General features: G+C 44.1%; 3 protein-coding genes across 17 annotated transcripts in view; 1 reads left to right on the plus strand and 2 right to left on the minus strand.

Moving 5' to 3' along the window:
* Nucleotides 1-44: 44 nt before the first annotated feature.
* SNX22 (sorting nexin 22) lies at nt 45-4,456 on the plus strand. Its single transcript, XM_007479549.3, has 6 exons — nt 45-217; nt 962-1,045; nt 1,506-1,610; nt 2,076-2,170; nt 3,093-3,160; nt 3,802-4,456. The coding sequence occupies exons 1-6, from the start codon at nt 143-145 to the stop codon at nt 3,924-3,926; spliced, it is 552 nt and encodes a 183-aa protein (XP_007479611.2). The 5' UTR covers nt 45-142; the 3' UTR covers nt 3,927-4,456.
* Nucleotides 4,044-12,796, minus strand: PPIB (peptidylprolyl isomerase B). Its single transcript, XM_001366648.5, has 5 exons — nt 12,390-12,796; nt 11,061-11,174; nt 10,564-10,657; nt 5,091-5,275; nt 4,044-4,757 (listed from the first exon to the last, which is right to left on the minus strand). The coding sequence occupies exons 1-5, from the start codon at nt 12,522-12,524 to the stop codon at nt 4,635-4,637; spliced, it is 651 nt and encodes a 216-aa protein (XP_001366685.1). The 5' UTR covers nt 12,525-12,796; the 3' UTR covers nt 4,044-4,634.
* Nucleotides 12,797-14,807: 2,011 nt separating this feature from the next.
* Nucleotides 14,808-27,927, minus strand: part of CSNK1G1 (casein kinase 1 gamma 1) — a 247,782-nt gene continuing 234,662 nt past the window's right edge. For 11 of the 15 annotated variants that reach the window (XM_001366816.4, XM_001366703.4, XM_056808326.1 and 8 more), the window contains 2 exons: nt 26,197-26,220; nt 14,808-21,322 (listed from right to left, as the gene is read on the minus strand). In XM_001366816.4, coding sequence (XP_001366853.1) covers nt 21,268-21,322; nt 26,197-26,220 — 79 coding nt within the window. In that variant the 3' untranslated portion in view covers nt 14,808-21,267. The remainder of the gene's footprint in view (nt 21,323-26,196; nt 26,221-27,927) is intronic. The other 4 variants (XM_001366863.4, XM_007479552.3, XM_056808336.1 and 1 more) reach the window with 1 other exon arrangement.

Genomic DNA, 27,927 nt, shown 5'->3' on the forward strand with positions numbered 1-27,927 from the left:
GGGCGGGGCCCAGGTGGGGCGGGCCTGGCGGGCGGGGCGGGGCCAGTCGCTCAGTCTAACCCTCGAGGGAGCGTCCCGGGAGCCGGGGCTCCGGAGCCAGCAGTCGCCGAGCGCCGGAGCTGGAGGTGATTTCGGGTTGGGGATGCTACAAGTACACATTCCTTCTGTGGGGCCGGAGGCAGCGGAGCCAGAGAGGAACCTGGAGAAAGGACACATGGTGAGTGCTGGGGCCGTCGCTTCCTCTGGGAAATGGGTCTCGGAGTTCCTTGCCTGGAGGATTTCAAAGCATCAGGGGACGGAAGGTAATCCTGGGCGCGGGGCGTTGGCTGTTACGGGAAGGGGAGACCTGAGTAGGAGCTGTGAAGAGGCGCTCCAACTAGTTTCATATCGAAGTTTCTCTCCCTCCGCCACTCGAGTTTGGGGACTTCATCCCTTTTGCATCTTTCTCCTGGATGTTAATTGAGAGGCCGGGGCGGGAGGACGGAAGGAAGATATTTCCGCGTCCGCCGACCCCAGCGGAGTTAGCGGCACTTAATTACATCCCAGCGGAGTGGGGAAATGGAGGTTGGAGGGGGAGCGGGGGTGGTCTTTGAACCTTGTAATTGATGAACTTTGCTCTGCTGGACTGAGGGGTGAAATTGTTTCTAACTTCTTCCCCGCCCCTCTCCTCGCTAGCTAGCTAGAAGAGGGAGAGGAAAGAGAGGTGAGCAGCTCTGTTAGGTGTCCCGGAGATCCCCCTAGAGCAGAGGCAGCTCTGAAAGGGCCTTTGTGAGGGAGGATGCCGGACTGCAGAAATTGGCTACTAGGAGAGGGTTGGAATTGAGTCCCCTCCCGCCCGCGCTGGGATAGGAAAAGACAAGCAGTGGGGACCCCTTAGTTCTTCCTGGCTATTCCTTTACATTCCCGGACTGGGTGGCTCACTTATTCTCATTCCTTCCTGCCTCCCTTCAACGCCTTTTAGGTGTTCAGGGTGGAGGTCCTCTGCAACGGGAGAAAGCACACCATTTATCGGCGCTACAGCGAATTCCATGCCCTGCACAAGCAGGTGAGAAGTAGGTTGTGCCTGCTCCCCGGGATACAGAGAACAGAATGGCGGGAGAACCCTACCTTCTCTTCTACCTGGGGCAAAACAGCCCTTCGTCGGGCTGGTACCCGGCGCTTTGCATCTGACACCCACCTTTCCTTCAAAACGCGAGTCCTTCACGGGTTGAAAAGGGGAACGTAGTGTTGGGCACAATGGGAGGATTCCAGTGTGGGGGCAAGTCAAGGTACACTGGAGCCTATGGAAAGATTTGGCTCTTTAGGTTCTTCTCTACCTACCCTTAGGAGTAGTCTCTCAGGGTATTTATTTAGCTTAAGAAGTCTGAATTTACTCTCTCCTCTACAGGAACCTACCCAGAAGAGGCAGAGTGGGGGTAAAGTTCTGGGAGGGTGGGTCTCTCTCTAGGGCCCCAGGTCTAGGCAGAACTGGGAGCTCTAAGCAGGTTTCTTATGGCTTTGGGCAGATTAAGAAGTCTTGCAAAGTGCCCGACTTTCCTCCCAAACGTGTACCTAACTGGAGGCACAAGGTTCTGGAGCAGCGACGACAGGGCTTAGAGGCTTATATCCAGGTGAGAAGGGCAGAGCTGGGCTTCTTTTTGTCTGGGAACTAACTTCAGATCTCAGTAGGAAATCTTTTTGGAGTGATCCTTTCACCACCAGGTTGTATGTCTGTTGTAATCATGGTTTTGTGATGATGACGACGACACCTGTGTAAGTGTTTATGTGGCTGGCCAACCCTCCTGTCTCTGAATCATGCCTGGAATCCAGTCCTTCCTCACCCCTTGTGGGATCCCAGTTTCCTTCATAAACCTGCTACATGAAGTCTTTTCTAACACCATCACCTTGGTTGTGGGGGCCATCCCATAACCACCTTATGTTTCTTTCTGTTCTTTACTGAGTATTGTGTACATATATGTCTCTTTCATTAGAATGTAGGCTCCTTGAGGGCAGGAACTGTTTCACTCTAGTCTTTTTTATTTCCAATGTATATCACAGTAAGCATTTAATAAGTGTGTGTTGACTTTGTTCCCCAGGGTGTCCTGTATCTCAACCAGGAAGTCCCCAAGGAAGTGCTGGAATTCTTGAGACTTCGACATTTCCCTTCAGATTCCAAGACTAGCGACTTGGAGTGAGTGGATTCTGGAAGCTTAAAGGAGGGTGGGATAAGAAGGGTCCTCAGGAATGTCTTCAGACATCATATGTCATCAGTGGACATCTAGACCTGGAGGCAGGTAAATCCTGCATTGAGGCATCAGCCCAAATCTGTTTGTCTTTCTACCTGGGTTTGCTGCCCTTCCTTGAGGTTCTAACACTGGCCAAATAATATTTCTTCCATCACATAACTGATTCTTACCCCAGTACTGTTAGTATTTTTCCAGGTGGGCTCTTAGCCTTAAAATTCCCTCCCATTCACTCTTAACTTGGCCAGCAGCTTAACTAATAAATAATTTTAATTAGAAGCAGAGGGCCCTAGAAGTTGGGACAGCCCTAGTTGTCTCCACCCCCACCTCCACACTCTCCTCCCTGGAGAGCTGTAGGGGCTTTTTCTGGTTCAGGTGCCGCTCTGAGGGGCTGGTAGCAATCATCGATGTGCCTCTTCCCCCTTTCAGTTCACTGGGCAAATTTCTGCCCAGCAACAGCAGGCAAATTGAAGAACTCAACCGAGTCCTTCTTGCCCCTTGTTCTGCTTCCCCGGCCAGGGATTCAGGTGCCTGCTGCCCCCTTGTGGTCCTGATGCAGGCACTTCTTCCAATGGAAACCAGTACCAGGCTGTCTTACATGTCAGATTTAGGACTTGAAAGGACTTTCCTCAGATCAAGACCCAAAGTGATTTGCCCAGTTACAAAGGCAATTCTTTATACCTCCCCATAAATTCTCCAGAGACTGGATAAGAATGCAAAGTGCCCAACATCTTGTTTGGTGTCCTAGATCTGATTCCACTTTCATTTCGGTCCTTGGTGGCCAGCTTTCCATTCAAGGCATCCTAAATCCCAGGCACAATCGGGGCTTTATGCAAGTAGCAAGATCTGACCAACCTCTTTTCCTTCTAGGGCTCATCTACCCCACAGGCCAATCCTGAAATTCCACAGGGATCCCTACCTTCAAAGCCCTTCTCTGGGTAAGTAAAATGTCAAGGGCGGTGTAAATGGCAGTCATTATGGGGGGGTATCTGTCTCTCCTCCAAAAGCATTAAGCAGCTCCTAGAACAAAGCCAATCTGAATAAATGCACCAGATGGGCCACATGATCCACCCCCTCCAAGGCTCCTACAGAGCCTCTTCTTATTCTTGGGCTGCTGTCTCAGCCTCGGTCCAACCTGAGAGCCAGTGAGTGAATGACAAAGCATCATTATTAAGGATGGATGAAGAGGCTCCATTCAGTGCTCCTCTGTAATGTTACTTCCTAGTTGTTCCCCACATCTGGCCTGGCACGCGGCTGCTTGGGTCTCGTGAGCCTGGCGGATGCTCCTAAAGTGGCAGCACAGCGACTCCACACTGCTGTGGACTCCTGTTTAGGATCTCAGTCCTTTCCTCCCCCTAGAAAGGGCACAGGATGAGCAGAGGGAGGGATGGTCCCCACCCTGGTGATCCTAGCTGTGTCTATGAGTCATCCCCAGTCTTGTCCTCAGCTGTTCAATTGAGACTAATGAAAGCACCTTCTCCCTGGAGGATGGTGTGAGGACAATGGGAGAACACCAGGCAGTTACACTACCAAATGAGTAGCTAATATCTTTGGCACCTCCTGCATTTCCCCCCTTTAGAGCCAATCCCCGACGTGGTGGTGAGCGGCGTGTTGCAGGGCCTCTACAGTGGCAATGGATGCCCCCACGTGGCCCAAGGGAAGGACCCCTATTTCACACCACCCCTGCTACAGCGGAGGCCTTAAAGCGAGCAGAACTCCCCCATCGGCTCTGCGTCCCTTCTGCTCTCCGGCTGTGACCCTGATTGATGGGCGAGTTCTGAGGGACTCGGGAAACAGGAAGAACACAATAAAGGCAGAGTCTCTTGGGGATGAGCCCCAGAAAACGGGCTGTTTATATTGGAGGAAAGGAACCACAGCGGGGAAGAAGCAAGGGCCTATTGTACAAGGTGAGAGCATGGAGCTGAGAATGAGGTCGGATGCTGACAAGTGAAGCAAAAACGTCACTCCTTGGAAATGCAGTTGCTGGACAGGCCCAGGCCCAGGCCCAGGGCAGGAAGAGCTCTCTGGCCTGCTTCCGAAGGCATAGGGGAAGGGAGAAAGAAGAGAAGGGAGGCAAAGGAAGGAACCCAGTTCTACAGGAAACAAGCCCTACTATTCCCTCAAGAACTTCCATGGGGATGGTGGTTCTAGGCTGGGCTAAGCTTAGATGCTTATTAAGGGCAGGGGATGAACCCGGCCCACTCACTTTCTATTAAAAAATGTTTTCTTCTTTATTGGCATGTGTTCCTTTACAAAACCGGGCCTGAGGGGCTGTGGAATGTAAGGATGGATTCTGGGTCAGCTCAGTCAGATGTCAGCACCACGGGCTGTACGAGGAGCCCAGACCAGGCCCCAGTCCCCAGACTGAGGGGTGCTTCCTGCACAGCCTATACAGCAGGTCTCCAGGGGATCCTACTCCTTGGCAATGGCAAAAGGCTTCTCCACTTCAATCGTGCCACAGTCAGCTATTGTCACGTCCTTCAGGGGCTTGTCCCGCCCATCTGTCTTGGTGTTTTCCACCTTTCGTACCACATCCTGATACACGAGGGAAGAGGAGGAGGTCAGGGTTAGTTCCTGTCATCAAACACAGTCCGATCCGGTCCAGAGAGCTGATCTCCCACTGAACTTCCACACAAAGGGTAAGAGTGAGGAGGGGGACACCATGGCTTTAAGCTAAAGCCCGGCCCAGCCCTGGGTACCACTTCATCATCATCCCACACGGGTGGCCCAAGGAAGAGGGAGCCCCTGCTCTTCAGGCTGACCCCCAGCGCTAGAGGACGGCGTAACCTTCCCTCGGTCCCCTGGACATTCTCCCACTCTGTAGGCCTCAGGGGGATAATAACCTCGCGTGCCCGCCCTGCCACTTACCATGCCTTCTAGAACTTTGCCAAACACCACATGTTTGCCATCCAGCCACGGAGTTTTGACAGTGGTGATGAAGAACTGGGAGCCATTGGTGTCCTTGCCGGCATTGGCCATGCTCACCCAGCCAGGTCCGTAGTGCTTCAGTTTGAAGTTCTCGTCAGGGAAACGATCGCCATAGATGCTCTTTCCTATAAATTAAAGCACAGCCTGAGTTAAAGGGGAAAATTAATTAGGATGTCAAACTTGGTTTAAGGGGTAAAGACGCCTCTGTATAGCTGTATCTAAAATGAGCTTGATAAGAACGGTGCCGGCAAAGCGGTCACTCTCCCGGGAATGACCGCCAAATCTCACTGGTGAGTAAACTCCAGTCCCAATGACTGAAAATGTAATTAGGTCTGCAGGACACTTTATGGCTTACGTGGTAATGAAGCTCGAGAGAGAATGAAAAGACTGTTCAGAGTGAGGCCAGGGAGCGGAGAAAAGCTGCGGAGTGAAAGCGGGGACAAGGAAAGCTCTGCAGGAATTTCTGCGAGAGCGTCTTCCTGACGCACAGCAACAAGCAGATGGGTGGGGAAGGATGCTGGGGGCTAGTCAAAGTTCACCCAAACTGCTAAGCTTTGCCTGCTTGGCTACTGGATGATTAGGGAGGAGGAAAAAACAAAATGTCTTTTTCTTGTTAGGGGAGAGGACAGGGAATGAGAAAAGATGCATTTCATTACTTAGCTCTCTACTCTGGCACTGAACAGCCTCGAAGCGGGAAAAGAGTGATCCCTGACAAATGGAATTTTATTGTGCAAATGGGCCTCAGGGTTCTTCCTGGTCCCCAAACTTCCCAACCAGTTTGTAGAAAACATCCACTAGGATACAGAGCGTGTTAATGGCTCCATTTCCCCTAGTGGATCTTGGCTATTGCATTGTCCCTTTTCCCTTTACTTCCTGTCTTAAAAAAAATCAAACAAACTAGTGAATAATAATATATTTCTTACAGATACTTTCCCTTACTGAAGGCTTTAAAAAAGCTTCTGTTGAATAGAGAATGGCTTGACATATGGAAGCACGTAGAAGTAATGAAAAATCACTGCTCTATAAAACAATGAATTCAAACATGGAAAATGTTTATAAGCTGATACAGATCAAAGAAGGCCAAACTATTAAAGTACACACATGGACTACAAAGCAAATAAAACGTGAAAAGGCAGCTGAATTCACTAAGAACAAAACCCATCCCTGGAAGGCAGATAGGAAACATACTCCTTGGCTTGGCCTCCGGGGGACAAGTGCAGGGATTACTATGGATACTGTCACATACACCGAAAGATACAGTTATTCTGTGGGTGGGTTTGGTTTAATTTTTCTTTGTTCCAAGGGAAGACCCTGATGGAGGGAAAGGAGAATATTGGGAAGTGGCTGGTAAAGAAGAAGTATCATCTTAAAAAATGTCCAAGACTACTGGCTACTTCTTGAAAACTAGTCACCCTAGAAATAAAGTTTCTGTTCCAAATTTAAAAGGCAGAGTTGGCTGTGCAGTAGATTTGGAACCAGAGGACCTGGGATCAAAGTCCAGAATTACCGTTTACGGCTTGTGTAACCGTGTTTATATCACTTAACTCACCTGAGCCCCAAGGTTCCTTGGGACAGACGTTCTTTAGAGCTTTCTCTTGTGAGAAGGGAATGAATGTCCTTCTCAAACTCTAAAGATCCTTACTTTCAGCTTTAAAAATGTCACCTAACTCCCTCTCCCAATTTATAATCTGCGTGGTGGACCACCAGCTATGGACTTCTTCACCAGCCTCAACTAGTATCCATTCCTGGCAGATGTCTCCTCAATTCTTATTGTCGGAGGTTACCAGACAGCACAAATTCAATATGCCACAAAAAACGACCTATCTTTCATCAATCGCCTCTTCTCACTTCCTGATCTTTTTATCAGCGCCGTCCAATATTTTCTTTGAAAACCTTGGTCTTATCCATTGGACGTAAGTGGTAGAAATGTGTCGGGTTCTGCGTGTTCTCTATCATTTCTAGGGCACCTACCCACCAAGCAGAAATAGCCCCTCCCTTTCCAATCCACCCTCACACGAAGCCTTTGTACTATCCTTCCGCACACATCTGACCTCATCCCCCCCAGTTTCAGTTGAAACGTCTCCATTTGCCATTCAAGGTGCTCACAAACTTTCTCCATGTTCTCACGCTATATTCCCTGTGTATTTTGCTTCAAACCAGTGTAACTGCCTGCAGAAGGCGTCTCTCTCTCCCCTTCTATTTGAGCTGCTGTCTATCCTCCCTCATGCCCTCCCCCAGCCACCTGTAGAAATTCTACATTCCCCTGAGCTCCCGTTCAAAACACCACCTTCTAGATTCTCTTGGTCAATAATGCTCCTCCCAGAGGCTGGTCTGTACCTCGCAGACACTGGCGCACGCATCTTTGGGTGCTCTTGTTGGCATACCCGTACACTAGATTATAAGTTCCTTAAAGACAGAAACATTGTAAATCCTCATAGCCACATATCAGCAAAATGCCATGTAGGAAGCATTGTGGTGTTTGATCAATGTTTTAATGTAGTTGAAAACTTCTGGTATTTGGGGAAGAAAGGTAACATGGTAGATAGAAGACCAGGTCTGGAATTGGGGGGTCCTAGGTTCAAATCTAGCCTCAGGCACTTCCTAGCTGTGTGACCCTGGGCAAGTCACGTAACTCCCATTGCCTAGCCCTTACTGCTTTTCTACTTTGGGACAAACACTTAGTATCCATCCTAGGAAAAAAGGGTTAAAAACAAAACAAAACAAAAAAACCCCTGATACTACGACAAGGAGCTACAGGTTACATTTTTTTTTTTCCTGCGGGGGTATTTACTTCCTAAGTGAACATCTTCATTCCTGACTTCTTAAGCTCCCATTTTGCAGTTTAAACTGTCTGGTGTATATATAGATGCTCCATTTTCAACATGCTCCAAACTTTCCAAATGGCTGCCACTTATATTCCTAATTTCTATTGCTGGTTATCCTTCATTTAACCAGTCTCAAAACTTCAAAATTATCCTGGTTTCCATCTTCTCTCATGTCCCCATAGAATAACAACAACCTAGATCCTTTAAAACTTATCACTCAAAGGGGCAGCTGGGTGGCTCAGTGGATGGAGAGCCAGGCTTAGAGGTGAGAGGTTCTGGGTTCAAATCTGGCCTCAGACACTTCCTGGCTGTGTGACCCTGGGCAAGTCACTTAACCCCCATTGCCTAGCCCTTACCACTTTTATGTCTTGGAACTCATACACAGTATTGAGTTCAAGACAGAAGGTAGGGGTTAAAAATTATCACTCAAGCTTCAGAACAATCCTACGAGGAGGGCAATATGGGTATTTTATTTTACCCACACAGAGGAAGCTGAGTCGGACATTAAGTGATTTACCTCTGGTCAAACATCTGTTAAAAGTGTCAGAGCTGATATTGAATCCCCAGATTCACAGATATTGTCCAGTAATTCTGCAATGCCTTTGAAACCTATTATTTCCTTTTTCACTCCCAACGCCACCAGGCACCCTTTTATACCTGGAGTAGTTCAGTCACTTCCTAACTAGTATCTCTCCCTCCTCCCAGTTTTATCCATATGCTACCATTAGATGAACCACCCTAAAAACAATTTTGATGAGGTCGGTTTTCTGTTCAAACATTATTTTTCTACTCTTTACTGAATAAAACCCAAACTAAACTAGACTCGACATGAGCCCCAAGACAGCTGTCAGGGCACCACCCCGACGCCTCACTCCCACTCCCCCCCACATCCAGCAGTTGCCGAGTCCCGCCCTTTGTAGCTCTCACATCATTAGCATCCAAACCTTTCTACCTGCACAGCCGATACCCAAATCCAGACTCTGCCCTTTGCCTAGATGAGTGCAACAGTCTCCGGCTTGGTCTCCCGTATCGTCTCTCCCTACATCTACACGGTCAAGAAAGTGAGTTTTCTAAAGAGCAGACCTGGTCATGTTGCTCCCTTACTCAACCTCTGGAGGCTCTGGGACCCCTTCCTATCCTTCTACATACACCAGGGTTCAAACACACTTTAAAAAAAAAACTTTTTTTTAAACCCTTACCTTCCGTCTTGGAGTCAATACTGTGTATGGGTTCCAAGGCAGAAGAGTGGGAAGGGCTAGGCCATGGGGGTCAAGTGACTTGCCCAGGATCACCCAGCTGGGAAGTGTCTGAGGTTCAAACATACTTTTATTGCTACTCCCCAGAAGTGGTGTGTGCCTATACCCTGTCACCCTCATTAAATAAAAGCTGCCTGAAGACAGGCACAATTTCATTTTCTGCCTTTCTAGCTCCAATGCCAAACATAGCCCCGAGTACCCAGTAGGCTCTTAGTAAATGCCCACTGACATTTACCTCCCACTAAAAGAGTCCTTCTATCTGGACAAATTGTTTTCCCTTCCCAATCACGTGATGCTTTTTACTCATACCACGTGGGCCCCCTCCTCAACCTTTTCCCCCCAGCTAGAGCCAAGACCCATTTCTTCTCCAAGCATGTCTAGTGATTTCCCCACACCTACTATGGATAAAAATTCATTTGTCAATATCATACTGCCTCTATTTTTCCTGCAACTCCTAAAATATCAAAGTTAATTTTGTATTTGGACGTCAGGTTCCCAATTACATTGTAAGCTCCTTCAGAGGAGGCCTATTTTAAAGGCCCAAGAAGACCTAGCACATTGCACTGTTGGTGCTCAAGAAACAAAATTATTATTTTTGAGGAGGAGACATGGCATATTGTATGAAAAATAACTTTGTGGGAGATATATAGAATATCTTCAAATGTATTGAGAATTTAAAGTGATTGGGGAGGGGAACAGGGAGGTGGGCTCAGTGGGTTTAGAGCCATGGGAAGCCCTGGGTTCAAATTTGGACTCAGATAATGCCTATCTGTGTGACTCTGGGCAAGTCACTTGACCCCCATTGCCTAGCCCTTACCGCTCTTCTGCCTTGGAGCCAATACACAGTATGGACTAGTGTACAAATGCCACGTAGCCCATGGGAACATCTTAACCCTATTCTTTTTCATAAAGTTCTTCAGGAATTCTGATGCTACTCCTCAATAATACTCTCCCCCACCACCTTTAAACAAACCTGATTTATGACATTCATTTGGGATTCTCTATGAAATACCTAGATAGTGAACTCACTGAAATCCTGCTAGTTTTACTTGAAATCCAGCTGGTATACTGGAAGCAACTAATTAGCAAGCTGCTATAAAGCCTAGATCAGCGTTTCTGTTGCCTATGAGAAATACCCTTATGCCATTTCCTCCTATCCTCCTTGTTGGATTCCCCCGGTGGAGGTAAGTGTATCTGTGGGAAATTGGGGGAAAAAAGATATATAAAATGTTTTACAAAACCCTGTCCAGTCTAATCCTCCCACCCTGCACAGCAGCAACAGACTTGTTTTTCAGAGAAACCATAAGTTCTCTTACACAGGTTAGGTATTACCTCCTGTGCCATCACCACGAGTGAAGTCTCCACCTTGAATCATGAAGTCCTTGATCACACGGTGAAATTTGCTGCCCTTGAAGCCAAAACCTTTCTAGAAAAAAAAAAGGACATAAAAGTAAGGGATCCACAAGAGACTGTACTTCCACAAGCCTAGCAGAGGTAGAAGAGTCCCTTCCTCAAAGGAAACCCCAATCCTGTTCTGAGGAGCAAGCAGGGTCATTGTCACCAGGCAAAGCTACAAATGGCCCAAGATAAACTCTTCTTCACTGGCACTGCTTAGAAAGACCAATTTTCCTTCTGTTCAATACTAGGGAAGTTAGTCTCTCATTTACTTTCCTGTTATAATGAGTCAGGGAGGCAAATAAACACATTGCAAAAGGGTTTTCTGTCACCTTCTGGCCCACAGTTGGGTTAGAATGCCTTTTTAAAAAAATAGGTGCAACCTGGAAGACTTGGGCCCATCACTCTTTTGGGATCAAGTCCCGATCACTTACCTCTCCTGTGGTCAAAACCACAAAATTTTCCACTGTCTTTGGAGTTGTCTTCCCAAAGAGACCGATGACAATTCGACCTGCATTTTCCTCACCAATTTGAAGATCAAAATATACCTGGAGTAAACAGATGATTTATTATAAGCTTTTTCAGCATTTCCAGCTCTGAAGCAGGGTTTTTGGTGGGAAAAGGTAGTATGCTCAAAAGCAATTAATGCAAGTGAAATGAATGAGAAAGATGTCTCCATTCTTATTCTCACTAGGTCAGGGCCAAGTTACTCTATAGTAGTGATTCTCAAAATAATGATTGAAGTATATGCAATGGATCCCTGATAGCCTTTTAGGGGATCTTCAAATTTAAAATTATTTTCAAAACAATATTGAAACATGATTTCCTATTAAAATATTCCCTTTTCCAATTACATATCTGTGGTCAGGCTTTCCTCATAAATTTTAGCCAAAACAACATATTGAAATACACTGAATGCAGAAGCAGATAAAATGTTATTTATGTTAACATGTACATTTGCTGTCGTTTTAAATATCTTGAAAATATTCCATTTAAAAATTTTAATGCCACAAACATTGATAGATATAACCCACATTAAAAGAAAAAATCTGTGTATAATTTTTTATATAAAATGGATCCTGAGCCCAAAAAAATTTGGGAACCTCTGCTCTACAGAAAGGAGGGGAAAGGCTACTCGGAGCCCTAATTAGAACTCAAAAGTATTTGCAAAGTGTTTGAATAGAACGTTTGAATTTAAAATATCTGCTACCACCTACTAGCTTGGGTGTTATGTTATGAAAAGGCAAGTGAGAAATTACAAGGTAGGGAAAGGTTTGGGAAAAAAAAATCACCCCAAATTCCTTAAGCCATTTTCTCCAGGTACTGCGAATGAGCAAGGTCGGTGTCATAAACTGCTCCTATTCCAGTTCAAGACTGGGGTCACGGGCCTAGAATGGTTCGACTATTTAAGAGTACAGATTTCCGCTCGTTCCCGATTGCAGGGACGCTACGAGAAACGCCCAGCATCCAAACAGTCGGTCGCCTCTAGGGGAGGCGGATCTGCCAGCTCTCAAACTGGCCTCCGAAAGCCCAGGCTCGAGAGCTACGACTCCACGGGACGCTTCAGTTCCCACACGCCCCAGGGACTCCCTCCCTAGGCTTCTCTTAGGCCGCCCCTGCCCCACCGCCGCCGCGGCTGCCCTCCGCCCATCCCAGCTTGGAAGGAAGGTATCGACCACGAGGGCCCCGACCTCCGTCCGCCCCGGCCTTGGGCCAGAACAGGATGGGGGGAGGGTGCCTCTGTCTCCCAGTTCAGCACAGACCTTGGTGGTTACTTTGGGCCCCTTCTTCTTCTCGTCTGCCACGGAGAATCCCGGCAAGAGCAAGAAAAGCACCGAGCCCAAGACGAAGGCGGCCACCACGAGCAGCTTCATGTTCCGCTCGGTCAGACGCAGCATCAAACCTGCGGGCGCGGCCGCGGCCTGGGGAACGCGGAGGCAGGAAGCGGGCGGGCGGGGACCACCCCCCAGGTTGCCACTACGATCCACAGGAAACGGGGGGTCCGGGATTTTCTCTCCCAGGCTTCAAGGACAGCAGACACACGATTCCACCCCTCGGTTGGCGACACATAGAGAATCCCACTCCGGGGCGGAGCCAGGGTTCTCAAAACGCGAGCTGGAGCAGACGCGGTCTCTTAGGTGGTTGCCACGTTCTCGCCAGCTCATTGGGCCCCCCGGATGGCCAACCCTTTAACTCCTACCAGCCAATAGGAAAAACAACTGGGCAGGGAGGGATCAGAGGAGATAAAACGGAGGTAGGATTGGACGACGCCTCAGCACAAAGGAACCTCTGAGGCGGGCAGGGGCTCCTCCCTTCCCCCCCTCACCCTAAATTGCTGGTTTCGGGTGTTTGACCGGATGAGCACAACTGGTCTGGAGATTGAATGCATTTCTTTCATTGCCTACAAAAAATAGGAATCCCCTAACTTTCATCAACCTGGGTTTAGCTATGGTTTCATGCAATGAAATGCACAATGGGTTTCATGCAATTTGACTTGCTGGCTTTCCGCTCAAACTGATAACGTCCTTAGAAGGCGTGGCCTGTCCTATTAGATTAAGGGTCTATTTTATCCTAGTCTAGTATGTTAAAGAGTTGATAGTCTTCATCTCTAAATTCCAACCTCCTTTACCTGTTCCGATTTATAACGCCCTACCCCATTTCCTTCTAAACTCTTCTACTCACTGAAGGCAGTTTGAATGTGCACCGCAGGAAAGGCCAAACTCTAAGACCTTTGACTCCAAAATCAACATTTCCTTCTAGTATATCCCAAATCGTTCCTGAATATTTTTGTGAGGGTATTCTCGGGAGCAGGGTGACTAACAAATTCCAGGTCTCCAATCTTCACGGCTGACTCCCCAAAGGGTAACATGAATTTGAAGGGGCCAGTCTGTTACAAATTCCTATGTATAGTGCTACTTCTAGACTGTGGAGAAATTGTAAAAAGGAAACAATAGCTTCCAAGGGATGTGACTGGCTAAGAAATGACATCTGACCGACTCCAAAGTTGGTTTACATTTTTTAATGCTTTAATGAGAACAGAAAAGATTGCCCTGCCAGATTTATGATCAATTCAACAGGATAGCTGACTTGCAGGTTCTCTTGTCTAGAAATGGCCAGAGGAAGCTGAAGAATGAAAGTCAAAATCTCAACTCTCCCCTAAAAGATTGTGTGTATGAGATGACTATTCTGACCTTCATAAAGCATTCCTGAGACTTGTCCCTTGTTCTTTCTTTCCCTTTCATAGGGAATTCCTAACATATTCCCACTTTTTTCTTAGTTTTGTTCTGACAATATTTTTTTCTCATTTGGCCAGTAAACTCATTTGGAACTGACACCTCTTCTCTTTACACCTACACTGCCTTCCCATTCCCATCCAATAGCACAATGTAGCACTGCTCTTAAAGGTGAGGGACTTTAAGTCTTCATATCTCCCATTTTTGCACTTAAATAAGTGCTCAAAAAGGGTTTGCTGAATTGAACTGCTGAGAACTGAATTATATATACAATGTTAAACTGTAGAGGGTTTTAGCATGGGGGGGTGGTAAGAAAGTATACACACTTGCCACAGAGAATGACAGAATTCGGTCTTCAATTGTTCTTTCAGGATCTGTATAGTTTTATTTTATAAGCACTGTCAAAGTCTGGACTCATTCCTAAACTATATCTGAGCTAATAAATGTAGCTAAATTTCAGGGTGCTGAAAATGCAACTTAAGTATTTCTTCCACCATTGACCTTGAGATACAATGTATAGTTCCAAGATCATCTCCTCTATGAGGTTCATACCTGATATAATTTGTGCAGAGCCTCTTGCACAGAGGATAATTCTTTTGATATTTTTCAAACCCACCCAAGGGACCTTCATCTCCATCTCAGAATAACTTCTATCAATGCAGCTGTTTCCGGTCCCCTGCCCCTCAGCTTTTAAGGTTACAGAAATGACTAAAGAAAGGGATCTGAAATGCATCAAATGACATTCCAACTTGGAATAAGCACAGGAGGGGACCCAAAAGGAATGAAAATATACTAATGCTAGTGTCTCAGTAGCACCACGGTAGGGAGATGGATGGAGAGCCTAAATCACACCAAGGCTGGTCCTGGCTTGAGTCTTAGCCCCTAGAAATGTGACAGGGAAAAAGAAAAAAGGAAGAAAAGAAAAAGAAAAACTAAATAGGACCAGCCTGAAAGGTAAGACATTTTATTTTACATACAAAAAGGGTGCAAACTGAGTCCCTTCCCCTCCCAAAAGTGGGGAAGAGGTGTACTTTTAAGATCACATTTGTGTTTCTCCTGCTGCCCTAGGAAATGGGCAATTCAGAGACAAAGATATCAGGACCCATGTTCTCCAAAGAAAGCCACTCCCCCTCAGAGGAGCTTTTCCCCGTGGTATATAAGCCCTTATCCCGGTAGAACCATTTCAAATACACTTTAAATTGACATTCATGTTAAAAAATACTACAAGTTTCATTTTCACAGCTGAGCTTTGAGACCAGTGCCAGGGTTTTATGAATAAAATATTGCATTACATATTTCAAATAAAAGATAAAAAACTCAAAAAGGCATTTAACAAGAATCAGACACATCCACGCAATATCAATTTAAAAAATGATTTCCACAGCTGATTTATACATTTTACAGTAAAAAAAAAGTTGCAATCGATATCCCCAACATCCCGTCTTGAAAGTATAAGGGCAAAGGTTTAAAGAAATAGACAAAATAATAATATAATAAATTATAGCTTGCAATATATCCAGTGGGAATTTGTGACTTAATATTATTTTCCATTGGGGGTTAGAATATTTTTTGGTATCATCTACATATTTTCTACTGTTACTCTTCTTTCTTTCGACAAATGAGAATCTTTACCAGGATCAGCACACTGCACTAATTTGTCATTTATTTTCTTCCAAGAATACTCAGGAATACAGTTTAGAGCAGCTTGAGCTGTAAGTAGGTAGGGTTAAGAAAAACATATATACAAACACATGTCAGTATATAATTCCAACCCTTACCCCCAAAGAAATGGCTCATTTTCCTGAGACATTCCTAACAGACTGACAAACCTTTTAAAGGCTTTCTGTGCAAGAGATGACCTGGGATTTGGTCTAGAGCTCAAGAAGAGGAACACTGAAAAAGAAAAAGTCACGTGCACAGTGGAGGGGTGGGAGAGAAGAAAGCTGACTGTCAAGATCACCACATTCCTGGTAATTATTTGTTAGTAAGGTGATTACAAACCACCCCCATATACTACCAGGGACACCTCTCTAATGTGACACCTTGCAGATAATGATGGTATCAGAAATTTTACCGGAGTGAAAGAAAAAAACATCTTGTTTAGATAACTGAGGTTTCTTTATAACAATAAGTTTGGTAAATCAAACTAGAAATACATGAAATACACATTCACTTTTTCCTCCATAGGCTGATCTATACACAAATACTGGAGTGGATTTCCTGGTGGATTGGGGAAAATATGCTTTCCACTGTCTATATTCAGTGGAATTTAAATCTATCTACTGTTTTGAGTACAACTAAGAAACCAGTTCTTTTGCACTCAGTTACCTGGAAATGGAGTTAAGGAAAACATACCAATGTTTTAAGACTGCTTAATTAGTCAAGTACATTGAAATTCCTACTTTGTGGTTAAAACACTGCTCAAAACTTCAAGTACCCTCAAAAGGGCCACATTTTCCTTTCCTTTAAACAAAAGCAACAATAAAATAAAAACCAAAGTAATCATACTTCAGATTCCTAACTGATCCTTCTTGGTGAAGACCCTAGGGGCTGGGACCTAGGAGCCATCCATAAGGCTTGTGTGCAGGTGGCTGAGCCCGGGTTTCTCTATGGAAAAGCAGCTTCCTTCAAGGCAGTGCCTTTTGTTTCTTTGTTTTTAAAGCACACACTGATGGCAGAAAGGGAGACCAAGGCAATCATTCCAACTCTGGACTCCTAGGCTTGGTCATATTCACCTTGGGAATGAAATGATCCCCTTGAGGGTCAAATTGTAACTGACAGTAGCAGCAGCAGCAGCAGCAGCAGTAGTAGCAGCCCAGGAGGCAGTAATGGCCATGGTGGATTCTAACTGCTTCCCAAAGGCTGCATCACATGCTTTGAACCCAGGCCCATCATCCATCTGACATTGGATACTATTCAGGCTGGCTAACCTGGTATGGAAAACTGGCTTAAATGCAGGAAAAGGAGAGGCCAAGAAAAAATGGCTAGCAGGAGAGTAACAAAGGAGGGCTAGAGTATATGCATGCCTAGGCATAGAGGTACATTAAGGGAGGGGAAAAAAAAAGGCAAGTTCCTCTTGAGAGATATTCTATTGGAAGCAGTGCTTTTAAGAAATGCATGCCATGCTCACTGGGCAAGGAGGGGTTATGTCTTAACATTTAAAAAAAAATTAAGGCTGTGATCCTTAGTAACCACTTTGAAGTAATGTTCCAAGTGCTGCATATTCTTGGTGTTAAAAAGCAGTTACTAACACTGAGAATCAACACTGAATGAGCATTATATGTACTTTTCCATTTAGCTATATTGGAAGCTGCTTTAAAGGGAGATACCTTTTCTGGCTAATGGGCAGCAGATGCTTTAATGCATTTTCAAGTATACTGAGAATAAATAAGCAATCACTACTCACATGCTGGAATCCTCCCCATAACGGCTGTCTATTGAAGCTGTTGTTTTACCTGCCCCTGCATTAGTCAGTTCTCTATGGGAGCCTAAAGCAGGCAGAAAATTAGTCCCCTCTTCCCACCCCTTCCCCCCAGCACAAGCACTCACCCTTTCCTTGGCCCCAACTGACAGAAAGCAGCCAGATAGTGTTCCCTGAAGCCATTACAAAGGCAAGCTGACTGCTAGAGGGAAAAGCTGCTCAGTCTCTTGGGCTCTAGTTCGGGGAATCTCACCTCATCTGGCACTCTGAAATAAAAATCTGCCTGATCCGTGGGAAGCCCCAGAGCAGATCTGGAGACCGGACTAGCAGTGATGGAACGATTTTTTCATACTTAGGCTACAACACAGTTCCTAACTCTGCCCTGCTAACATGGGGAAAATACTCTGCTGGCCAAACCAATGACAGGGCCATTTACCTGATTCAGACACGACAATTGAAGCCTCTTTGGGGTCAACAGGTATAGCCAGGGAGTTTAGGACTAGGAAAGATGATGATGGAATCCCAGTATGACCTCCATCTATTTAGGATGTAACTAACAACAATCTGCATATGCTTAGGTGAGTTTCAACAGTATAGTATAGGGTCAGCTGAAGTAAACAATGGGAGCTTCCTGAACTTAAATTTATCTAAGGATGAATATTTTTTTTTATCAATCCTTGATGGCCAAGATCAATTACGACTTATTTAGAATTTGGATTACTGAAGTATGGAATTAGAGTAAAATCATCACTGCAAAGTTTTGGAATTGTCTCCCTAGAGGTCACATTGTTAGGCAATCACGGGGATAGAATGAAAGGAAGCCCTATTTTACAAGTAGAGGTGTAGCTGTCTGCTAACTTGTCTCTGGGAACCCTTTCTCTAGCTATGCAGGGAAGGTTGTTCCTAATATTCACTGGATGCAGGTCTCCTATAAGTCCGTTTTTTTGTTTGTTTGTTTTTAATCAGAAGACCCTGAAACTTCTGAGGCTAGTTGCTTCTTCTGAGCGACGGTGCTGTGACCCCACTGAAGCAAAGACCCTAGGCAGGCAGAAAACATTATCAAGATGCTGGGGATCTGGCTCCTCATTTCTACACCTCTTTCATGAAAGCTAAATCTTCAGAGGGCATCAGAGGAATAGATCATTGGGAAGGAACCCCTCCATCTACTCAAATCCCACCCTTCAAGAGCTATCCCTTCAAAAAAAAAAATGTAAGACCCAAGAAAAACCATAGACACATCTGCAGGAGGGTTTACCTGGTGGCCAGGCAAGGCTGGGACACTGCCTTTACTTTTTTTTTGGTGAGAGGCACTTGGTTAGGGTTGAGATTGCCAGGTCACACCAGGCTCTTCTAGGATGTGCCCCTTTTTCTAGAATTCTCCTGGGTGCCTTTTGGCAGGCCCTTCTTTGGGAAGGGATAAGGAAGGAGTAGTTAAGGAATTGCATATGCACCAATTCAAAATCAGCACAAAGCCATTTAAGTCTTATAAATTGGGGCATAACCACCAGGGAACAGGGCAAGGAAGTGAAGTCCCAAACATTCAAAGTCTTCTGGGGGGTATGGAGGAAACAGGGAGCCTCCCTACCACTGCATTTCACATAACAGATAGATTTCTTGCTAAATAAACAAAAAGAAAAATCACAATTATTTGAGCTACACAAATAAAAAGTCAGTGAAGCTAAACTCCCAGCCCAGGTCTTCCTGGGGCAGCTGAAGCCCCACTATGGCTCTAGCCAGCACTGCTTCTGCTCCATTCAAGTAAGGCAACGAGAGACTTGGTAGCAGAAAATGGCTAACTACTAGAAACTATCTCTACACCTGTAAGTTTGAAGGTACACCCCAAAATTTGGAGACCAGGATTTTCATGTGACAAAATCATAAAGCCAAGGGACGCCACCTTCCTTCATAGAGAGCTCACTCTAGCTCTTCTGCAAGTAAGAGACTAAGATAGGAGAATACTTCTTTCCCCATCATCCTCCCCCAAATAAGACCCTTCCCTGATAATGATAATTCCTCTGCCCTCTGTCAATCAATAAGCTAGGATGCTAGGCCAGAATCTTATCAATTTTTTTTTTATCATTCTCTGGTCAAGCCACTGAATTCCAATGAAAATCTAGAATGAAAATACTAAATCTAGATTATGCCCTGTTCACGCAGGAAGTGGAAGAGTTGAGCCCCTTCCCAGTGGTGTGTCAGCATGAAATGATGGTGTGCAGAGTATTTCAGGTGGAAGGAGACCTAGTTTCTTCATTGTTCTACTTGAAGGAGTTCTCTGTCACCTGTCTAGGCTCACTGTCCCCACCCATCTTACAGTTATCCCTGCTATATATTGACAAACTGATTTAAAATCTTTCCCTACAGTTCCCTTTTCCCCAAGGTTTTCCAGAACCAAGTGATCTTGCCTTAAACCATTTATTCCAGTGTTCCATTTCTCAACACTGTTTCTTGCTGATAGCTAGGTTTATTGACCTTCTTAGAAGAGATCTACATAAGCTTAGCTATGTTAGGCAGATCACATGGTCTACAGTCTAGCTGCAAGGGCAGTCTGGTAAGCAGACATGGTCTACTCCAGGCTTTGTTTCAGCTGCTGACAAACATCCTCAGTTTCATCCCACAGTCAGAAGGCAAAGAACAAGTCCACTCCTTGCCATGCTGGCTTTCTTCCTCTTTTTTTTTCTCCACAGAAATGGGTGGTAGTGCTTGTTTCAATTTTACCCCAATGTCTTCTGAAAAGTCACAGTTATCTAGCCAGATAGGACCCATGCTGTGTGAGAAGCACAACATTTTTGATTTCTTGGTTGATCATCTGCTTCTCTTATGATAATTCATCTAGCCGAAGTTACTCTTCGGTCCAACCTAGCTTGTCTTATGTGCACACAAGCGAGGGCCTCTGAACTGTCAGGTCATGAGGCTCTGGGAGGGATATTCGACAGCTGAAGAGTAGGACTGGAAATTCAAGTATGGCTCCTTACAGACCTTGCCCATCTGAGTGAGATGATTCAGATGGCTTGAGGTTTGGCTTCTTTTTTTCTGAGTACTGAAGACCAAGATCCTTGTGTTGAGAATGTCCTCTGGACCCATGTTTCTCCCTCAGTGGCTGCACTAGCCCCACTCCCTCCACAAAGAAAAAGTAAAACCCCAAAATAACCAGACACAATATGCATCTGCCATGTTATTAAAAAATTAAAAGTGCAATAAGGTCAATTTTTCTTTTTCCAAAATAATTTGCACTGTCCTGTTACTGTTTGGAGAATAGCACTTGTTCATCAAGAAAGCCAAGAACACCAACTCTATAGGGACAGTAGATTGCAAATTTCTCACAGCTTGTATGCTCGAGTGTAGTAGCATCACAAGTAGAGAGGGAAACAGGGAAGGAACCAGCAACCCATGGCTGGAACAGGGATCGGTGGCAGCACAGATGAATAAAAAGAAGAATTCTGTTGATGGGAGCCTGGAAGGTAGAGGAAATCTTTCTCCAACTCCAGGCTTGCCTTTCTCCCACTCGTTAGCTGCCCACCCTGTCTGGGAAAGGTCCTCTCAGCCTACCTTTAGAATATAAAGCCTTTACTTATTAGTCTTTTCATTGGAGGAAGGAAAGGCAGAGCACAGGAGTAAACTGAGGAAGAGAATAGTAGTCAAGTTTTTGTGAATGACACCTTCACTGTAAACAATGGGAAGGAGAGTCAACTAGGCAGCCCCAAGTGCAAGCAGTGATGGAGCCGCCTGAAGTCTGGATCCCACAAAGAGCCTCTGGCTTGGGCTTGCAATTAAGCAGTGAACTGATTCAGCACTGGCCAACCCCATGCTGGCTTCCTTTGGGGCATCTGTTTTCTTCTCTTTTTGGTTTTTGATCTCCACCCTCTCCTCTTCCACTCTCCTTCCAGAGAGGAGTCCTTTCTAACAAGCAATGGCAGGAGCTGCAGGTGCAACTGAAGAGTCCCCAGGGCTTGGGGGAGGGGAGGGGAGGGGACTCCTGGGAGGCACTGGTCACTTGTGGCGCTGGGCAGTCTTCTTCCTTTTCCTCTTAAAGAAACAGCAGCACCTGGAGCACAAAGGATGGCACAAGTCAGTGGATAGCTTGGAGCCTTGGTAGATACCTACTACAACCCTCTTTATTGTGGGTGGTGGGCTTCTTTCCCCTTGACAATGGGGATGGGAGCACACCACATAGAGCATGCAGGATGGGTGACTGCTAAGAAATCTTGGAGACATGGCTGCTCTGTCTCAATCTGAAAATACCCAATCTATTTACCCCCACCCCCCCAACACTAATGTAAAGGCAGGACACTAAGCACCAGGAACTAAAGTGCCTGGAGGGAAAGGTCTGTGACTCATTCTAGTTTTAAAATAAAATCCTTTTGCTTTATCTTTGTAACAAAATTAGGCCTGGGAATTTGCTGGGCTGCATCCCAACACCCTGCTTGCATATTTTCTTTGAACAGCAAAACTCTTCAGACTGGTGACAGGGACCGTCTACAGGTACTATTGGCAAGGAGTGACTTGAAGCACACAAATCCCATTGAAAGCAGATGCTTGAAGCTCTTGCGGAATCTAATAGACAATCGAGAACCTCTTGGTAGAGAGTACAGGAAAAGCTCCAGCTCACAATGGGGGCCTTTGAGCATGCTACTAATAGTGAACAAAGAAAAAAAAAGAATAAGAACGCCTTAAAAACACGGTTCAAAATCTATTGGGGATAATTAGTCCAACAAGTGGTTGATAAATGACATTGAATAAGGCAAAAATTAGCCTTTCCTAGACTTCAGCTGATGTTCCATATTGTGTTTAACAACTGTTCATGTTTAGGATTAAGAGTGAAACTCCATGCTGAATTTAGGGCCAGCTTCCTTTGCTGAACCTTTGAGTGCCAACTGATGGTGCTAAAAATATGAGATACACTTTGCCTGAGGCTCACCCCTGTCCTCCTTTGTTTTCCTGGTTGCAGGGACAAAGAGGAAAGCCATTTTTTGCAGTGAATGAGAAGTCTAGAAGCGGAATGGTGAGGAGGTTCCTTCCAGGGGGGTGATTACACAGAAAAATGAAAATGTCAGGTGTGGAAATAGAGGACCATTAACACTGCCCATGGAATGGGGGGAAATCATATTATAGATATAATTCAAATTTGCTAATAACTTAAAATAAAATCTTTAAGGGTAATTAAGCTTGGCTCTCTCAAACTTTTAATCTTAGGTTTATTGCTCAGAATATTAATGGAATCAAATGCTTGCTCCTTCTTTACCACCACTGCTAATTTCTTAGCAGTTAAGACCCTGTTTTTCATTCAGACAGCTTGGAAATAAAAGTCATGTAAATTTTCCTGTAAAACAGGACCTCACATACTCTGAGCTTAGGATGGACTCCCTAAAATTTGACATCTTTGAAAGTATAAAGTACATATAAGTACATACTGAAAAATAACAGGTAGCGCTTTTATGATCTCTAGGCATACCAATGTGGAGTTTCTATATAGAGACCTTAATTAAAAACAAAAAAACCCTTGTAAGACCTTTTCCCCCCTTAAAGGAATAGATATTCAAAACTACAACAGAGAAAAATTCTTAGAGATGGAAATTAATAATTGGTCAGGCATAAGACCTAGCCATCTGAATGTAAGAAAGTGATAAGAACACAAGAGGATTTTACAGTCCTTCCAAAAGTTTTCTCCAAGTATTATCAATAACATTTGTGGTTTACTTTTAAAAGTTCACAGAAAAGCAAGGATGCATAGGCTTTTAATAAATGTTTTAAAATAATGATCAGTCTTTGATTATTTAATGCTTTGTAGAGGCTAACTGCAAGATCAATCATTTGTCAATAAAGGATATAAGCAAATATTAGCATTTGTTTTCTGGACTTAAATACAATAAGGAAATATTGTCTGACCATCCAAAAGTTAGTTAAAATAAGACAATTTAAGTTGCAAAGAGTTGATATTTTAAAGGTCCTGTTAAGCATAAATTTTTCAGGGAGATTAATGATTATTTGGCCAGTTTTTATTCTCATGAAAAAAGCCACAAGATATTTCATAAATTGTTTATCAAATCTCATCTAACTGGCATATTATGACCTAATGTTTTGATGCTGAATTCAACTATCTGTAGAGGAGAGTGGCATGGCTGAGTTACTAAATTTGAATACATGGATTATAATTATATTGTTTAATTAATCAAAATGCAATATGCATTTAAAAAAAAATAATCACTGGATGGAGTGCTGGATCTGGAGACAGGAAGACCTGAATTCAAATTCAGCCTTGAAACACTAGTTGTATGACCCTGAGTAAGTCATTTAAATCTCTGCCTCATTTTCCTCATCAATAGTATCTACCTCCCATTGTTACTGAGATCAAAAAAGTATTTCAATACTTTTGAAAAGCACTTGAAAATCTCAAAGCTCTATTATGTAGTATGCATACATTATTATTATTATCACCATCATCATCACCACATCACCCCATGGAAGACTACTTCCCAAAATCTGTTTTTCTCTTCCTTATTTCTGTAGACACACCTACCAAAGGAGTTAATTAGGAGAATGGAGAAGTCATACTTATTGGATATTAAACTGATTATCACTAAATCACTTCATGTAGATATTACCAAGTCTTAGAAAAGAATGAGGAGGCTAGGTCTGAGTCTCTCTCAAAGATCATACCAACAGCTTTAGGTCCCTAATATGTCAATCCAGACTCCAACCAGCCTTGTTAATTGCAAGCTGAAATAAATTTTCCCCAGGTTTTTGAGCCACAATTTAACAGAAAGAGGGATGGATATGGAGCCAACGGCTCCAAGATGAAATTCTGACTTATTTACTTATTATCTGTGCCATGTAGGGCAAGTCACAGTTTATCAGGGCCCCCCATTTCTTTCTTTGTAAAATGAGGGAAACTAGATCATTCCTAAAGTCCTTTCCAAGCATTAAATCTATAATTCTTCAACTTCACTCACTGTCCATTTCCACTCTTCCCATTCTGACCTTCCAAAGCATTTACTGTTTATACCATTACTCTGGTTCTTTTTTTTACTGCCTCATATCATTGGTTGGTTTTTCAAGAAATATATCTTTTCAGCTGACTGTAAGCTCCTTGAGGGGCAAAAAATATAAAATATCCATTTACCTATTTTATTGTGCACCTAGCACCATGTTGGGCAAACAAAAGATAGTAAAAATATTTGCTTATTTACAGATTCAGAGAAATATGACTGATATCTCAAGGGAGAGATGGAACGTGACAAAGTCAGACTTACAAACATTTATCCGCTCAGAAAAAAGTAAGGGGTCAAATTCACTCATGCATGTCCCAAAAGTAAGATTTCTACCTTCAAAATATCCATTTTTGTATTTCAATATTACTTCCATCCCTTCTCCTTCAAGGGATTTTTTCCCCATTTCCTGGCCAACATGGTTCTTCAGTTGGCTTGGTCAGTCAGGGTTCAGGAGAGGATGCCCAGACCGGTCATTGAACACAAGCAAAAACAAAGCAGTCCAAAGGGTGTGGCCATTATATGGAATGTGACCCCCTATGCATGCAGACAATGTGGAAGAGATACAACCCCAGACTACAACAGACAAACAAGCTCAGGAGAGGCTGGGAGAATCTCAGGCAATGTCCAGGGAGAAGGCTGGTAGGGGGGAAGGCCACTCTATGACTCAGTAGGAACATTCCTCACCACACATGGATTCTTTAGCACATCCATATTTTTCAGACAGCCCCTTTAATGTATTCTGTATGGTACTCCCCAGGATAAATTCTAGGACAGTAATGGTGAACCTATGGCATAGGTGTCAAAGATGGCATGCAGAGTGCTCTCTGTGGGCACGACTACCCTTCTCTCCCTCCCCACCTCCAGAGTTTGTTACTAGAAAGGCAGAGGGACTCAGGCAAAGCTCCCTTTCCCCTCTCTACCATGCCTGATGACATATTTTCACATCCCCCGCCACATTCCCCGCCCCTCTGCCCAGTAGTCCATTGGGAGCCCACAGGGAGTAAGGTGGGTGGTTTACAGGTGGCAGAGCTGGAGGGAAGCAGAGCACTCAGGGCACTCCCCTCCCCCTCTACACTTGATGAGGACATTCCTTACTTTGTTTACCCCTCTGCCCAGCAGCCCAATGGGAGAGCTTTTTCCCTCCCCTGTGTGGGGTAAGAGGAAGAAGGGTGGCAGGGCCCAGCACACCATCTCTAAAAAGTTTGCCATCACAGTTCTAGAATATTTTGCCCAGCACAAAAAGGCTAGGGTTCAGTATTTTAGCAGCTTACTCCACCTGAATTACTTCTTGATTAAATGTTCTGTGATCTTATAGAGATGGAGTCATTAAAATTGTACTTTCCTCCCCTAATAGGTATCCTTCAGAAAATCAATACTTGGGTAATACTCTTCTCAATGAACTCAGAGAACTCAAACTCCTAGAGAGTGGAATCTGTTGGCTAACAAACGAAGTCACAGATCTTTTTTTTCAAAGAAGCTGATTTCCCCGCTAGAGACCATGACATATCATTTGAGATCATTTAAGTAAGGCATCATCCTTATAATTTTGAATTCCTTTGTTGTGAGGAATAATCCCTTAGGGGGGAGACGTAGCAGTTATGACTCCCCAGCTTTGTCCATCTCCTTCTGACATTATCTGGTCATTTTAATTTGGGTGGGGGCAATATACTAAGCCAAAAAGAGAATGAGAAAAATTTTTAGGGGGATGGGTTTTGAATGTATACACAGGACAGCCTAATTTTTGGGTATAGGCCTTCTTTGTCTACCCCCATCCCCACCTTGTGGATATAATTTCCCAGATTGGATAATTATGGCACAGGGTGGCATTTTGAAGCAATTCAGTTTTCCTAAGTCACTTTTGTTTGGTTTTGCCAATCCCAGTCTAGTCTGGTCCGCTCCCCTTGCATGTAGACTGGAGAGAGGGACTCACCACAAGTTGAGCATTTTCAGGCAGCTACAGAGAGTGTGTAAAGAGAAAAACACAGAAAGGAAAAGAGAGAGAGAGAGAGAAAAAGAGAGAAAGAGAGAAAGAAAGATTAGTTCACAGAGGTGAGATGGAAGTGAGTTACTGTGAGCCATGCAAACATGCAATGCACATCTGATTTTAGCCTAACTCCTCCTTGAGGAGAAGGAAGAGAAAGCAAGTGAGGGGGAAGCAGAGGCTACTGAGTGGATGTTTTCAAAGAGAACGGACAGTTAGTACCTGACATAAGCACTGAAATAATAAAATCTCAGTGAAGGATGGGGCAAAAAGGGGAGGTGGGGATGAACTTTTAAGGAAAGTCTGCTGTTAGGAAACAGAAAGGAATCTAGACTATTGAGGAGAGACTGAATGATGTTGCTGAGAGGAAACTAAAGCAGCCTAACATTGTTTCTGGCTCCCAACAAGAAAACAAATGCTACCAGGTTAGCTTTATGTTTATTCTGAGATGAAGAATAGGTATCTCTCACTGTTCTGTTGGCTCTTGATGAGTGTGTGGGAGAAGCTGTGAGTTAGTGTTTCTCCTACTAAGCATGTGAAAAAGAGTCCAGATGAACTGGGTTCAAGTCAGTAACAGCTGACTGACTGACTCAAAAAGGGATGGTAGTGGACCTTAATTTTGATTAAGTCTACTATAACCATAACTACAATGATCTTCACTAGGGAAGGATCTAAGATCTAAATGATCAAGGAAAGACAAAGCAATGTTATGTTTCTTTTAGGTCCATACTATAACATGAGTGAGTATTCCAAAATCAAACACATGGTGGTAAAGTTCTGAAGTCTCAAAACTGCCAAGGCCCCAAGGCATTAGAATCTCAATACAAAGCAAAATACATACTTTGCCCAAGATTAGCTTTTATGGCAAGTGATACCACAGTTGTATTCATTAAGTAAATATGCAAGGTGATCTAAACAATTCTGGCTGCTGTATCACCTTACATAAAATGATCTTGGAATAATGGTTACTCTAAAAAAAAATATCTTCCTACAGAAAATTCAAAAATTAGGACATAATTCTCTTAAGTAAGATGGATTGGCCACTATCATCAGAATGGTAGTGATTAGCATTCATTGCTAGATTAGAAATTCAAAAAGGTCTGGATAAATGCTAGAAAATAAAATTAAAAGCTAAGCTGATTCCAAGGATCATCTATTCCTTTATTCTTGACAATGTTTATAGGAAAAGTAGTTCTTTCATTGTGAATAGCTCGATGGAACTTTCAAAAAAAATTTTTTTTCTATCTTTATAACCTAAGGTTTTGATAACAATCTGGTATGGAAAATTCTGCATCACATATGCAAAACATACACACGCACGCACGCACACACATACATACAATTAATGTACAAGTTTACCAAAATGAAATGTGTTCCTTTGCAAGGGATAAATCATCCCATGGCATATATATTATATTTATGGGGAGTAGAGAATGTCTGTATCTTATGTTACATGTAGTGTATATGACGTGGGTTCACATCTAAACACAATAGCTAAGTGTTGTAGTAGATAGAGTGCTGGGCCTGAAGTCAGAAAGACCTGAGTTTAAATCTGGTCTCATATTTAACTATTTAATTTAGTCACACTAGTTGTGTGACTGGGCAAGTTGCTTAACTTCTGTCTGCCCCAGTAGCCCCTACTGTAAAATGGGGATAATAATAGCACCCATCTCCCTGGGT

This window comes from Monodelphis domestica, chromosome 1 (assembly GCF_027887165.1).
Source record: "Monodelphis domestica isolate mMonDom1 chromosome 1, mMonDom1.pri, whole genome shotgun sequence".
Lineage (NCBI taxonomy): Eukaryota > Metazoa > Chordata > Mammalia > Didelphimorphia > Didelphidae > Monodelphis > Monodelphis domestica.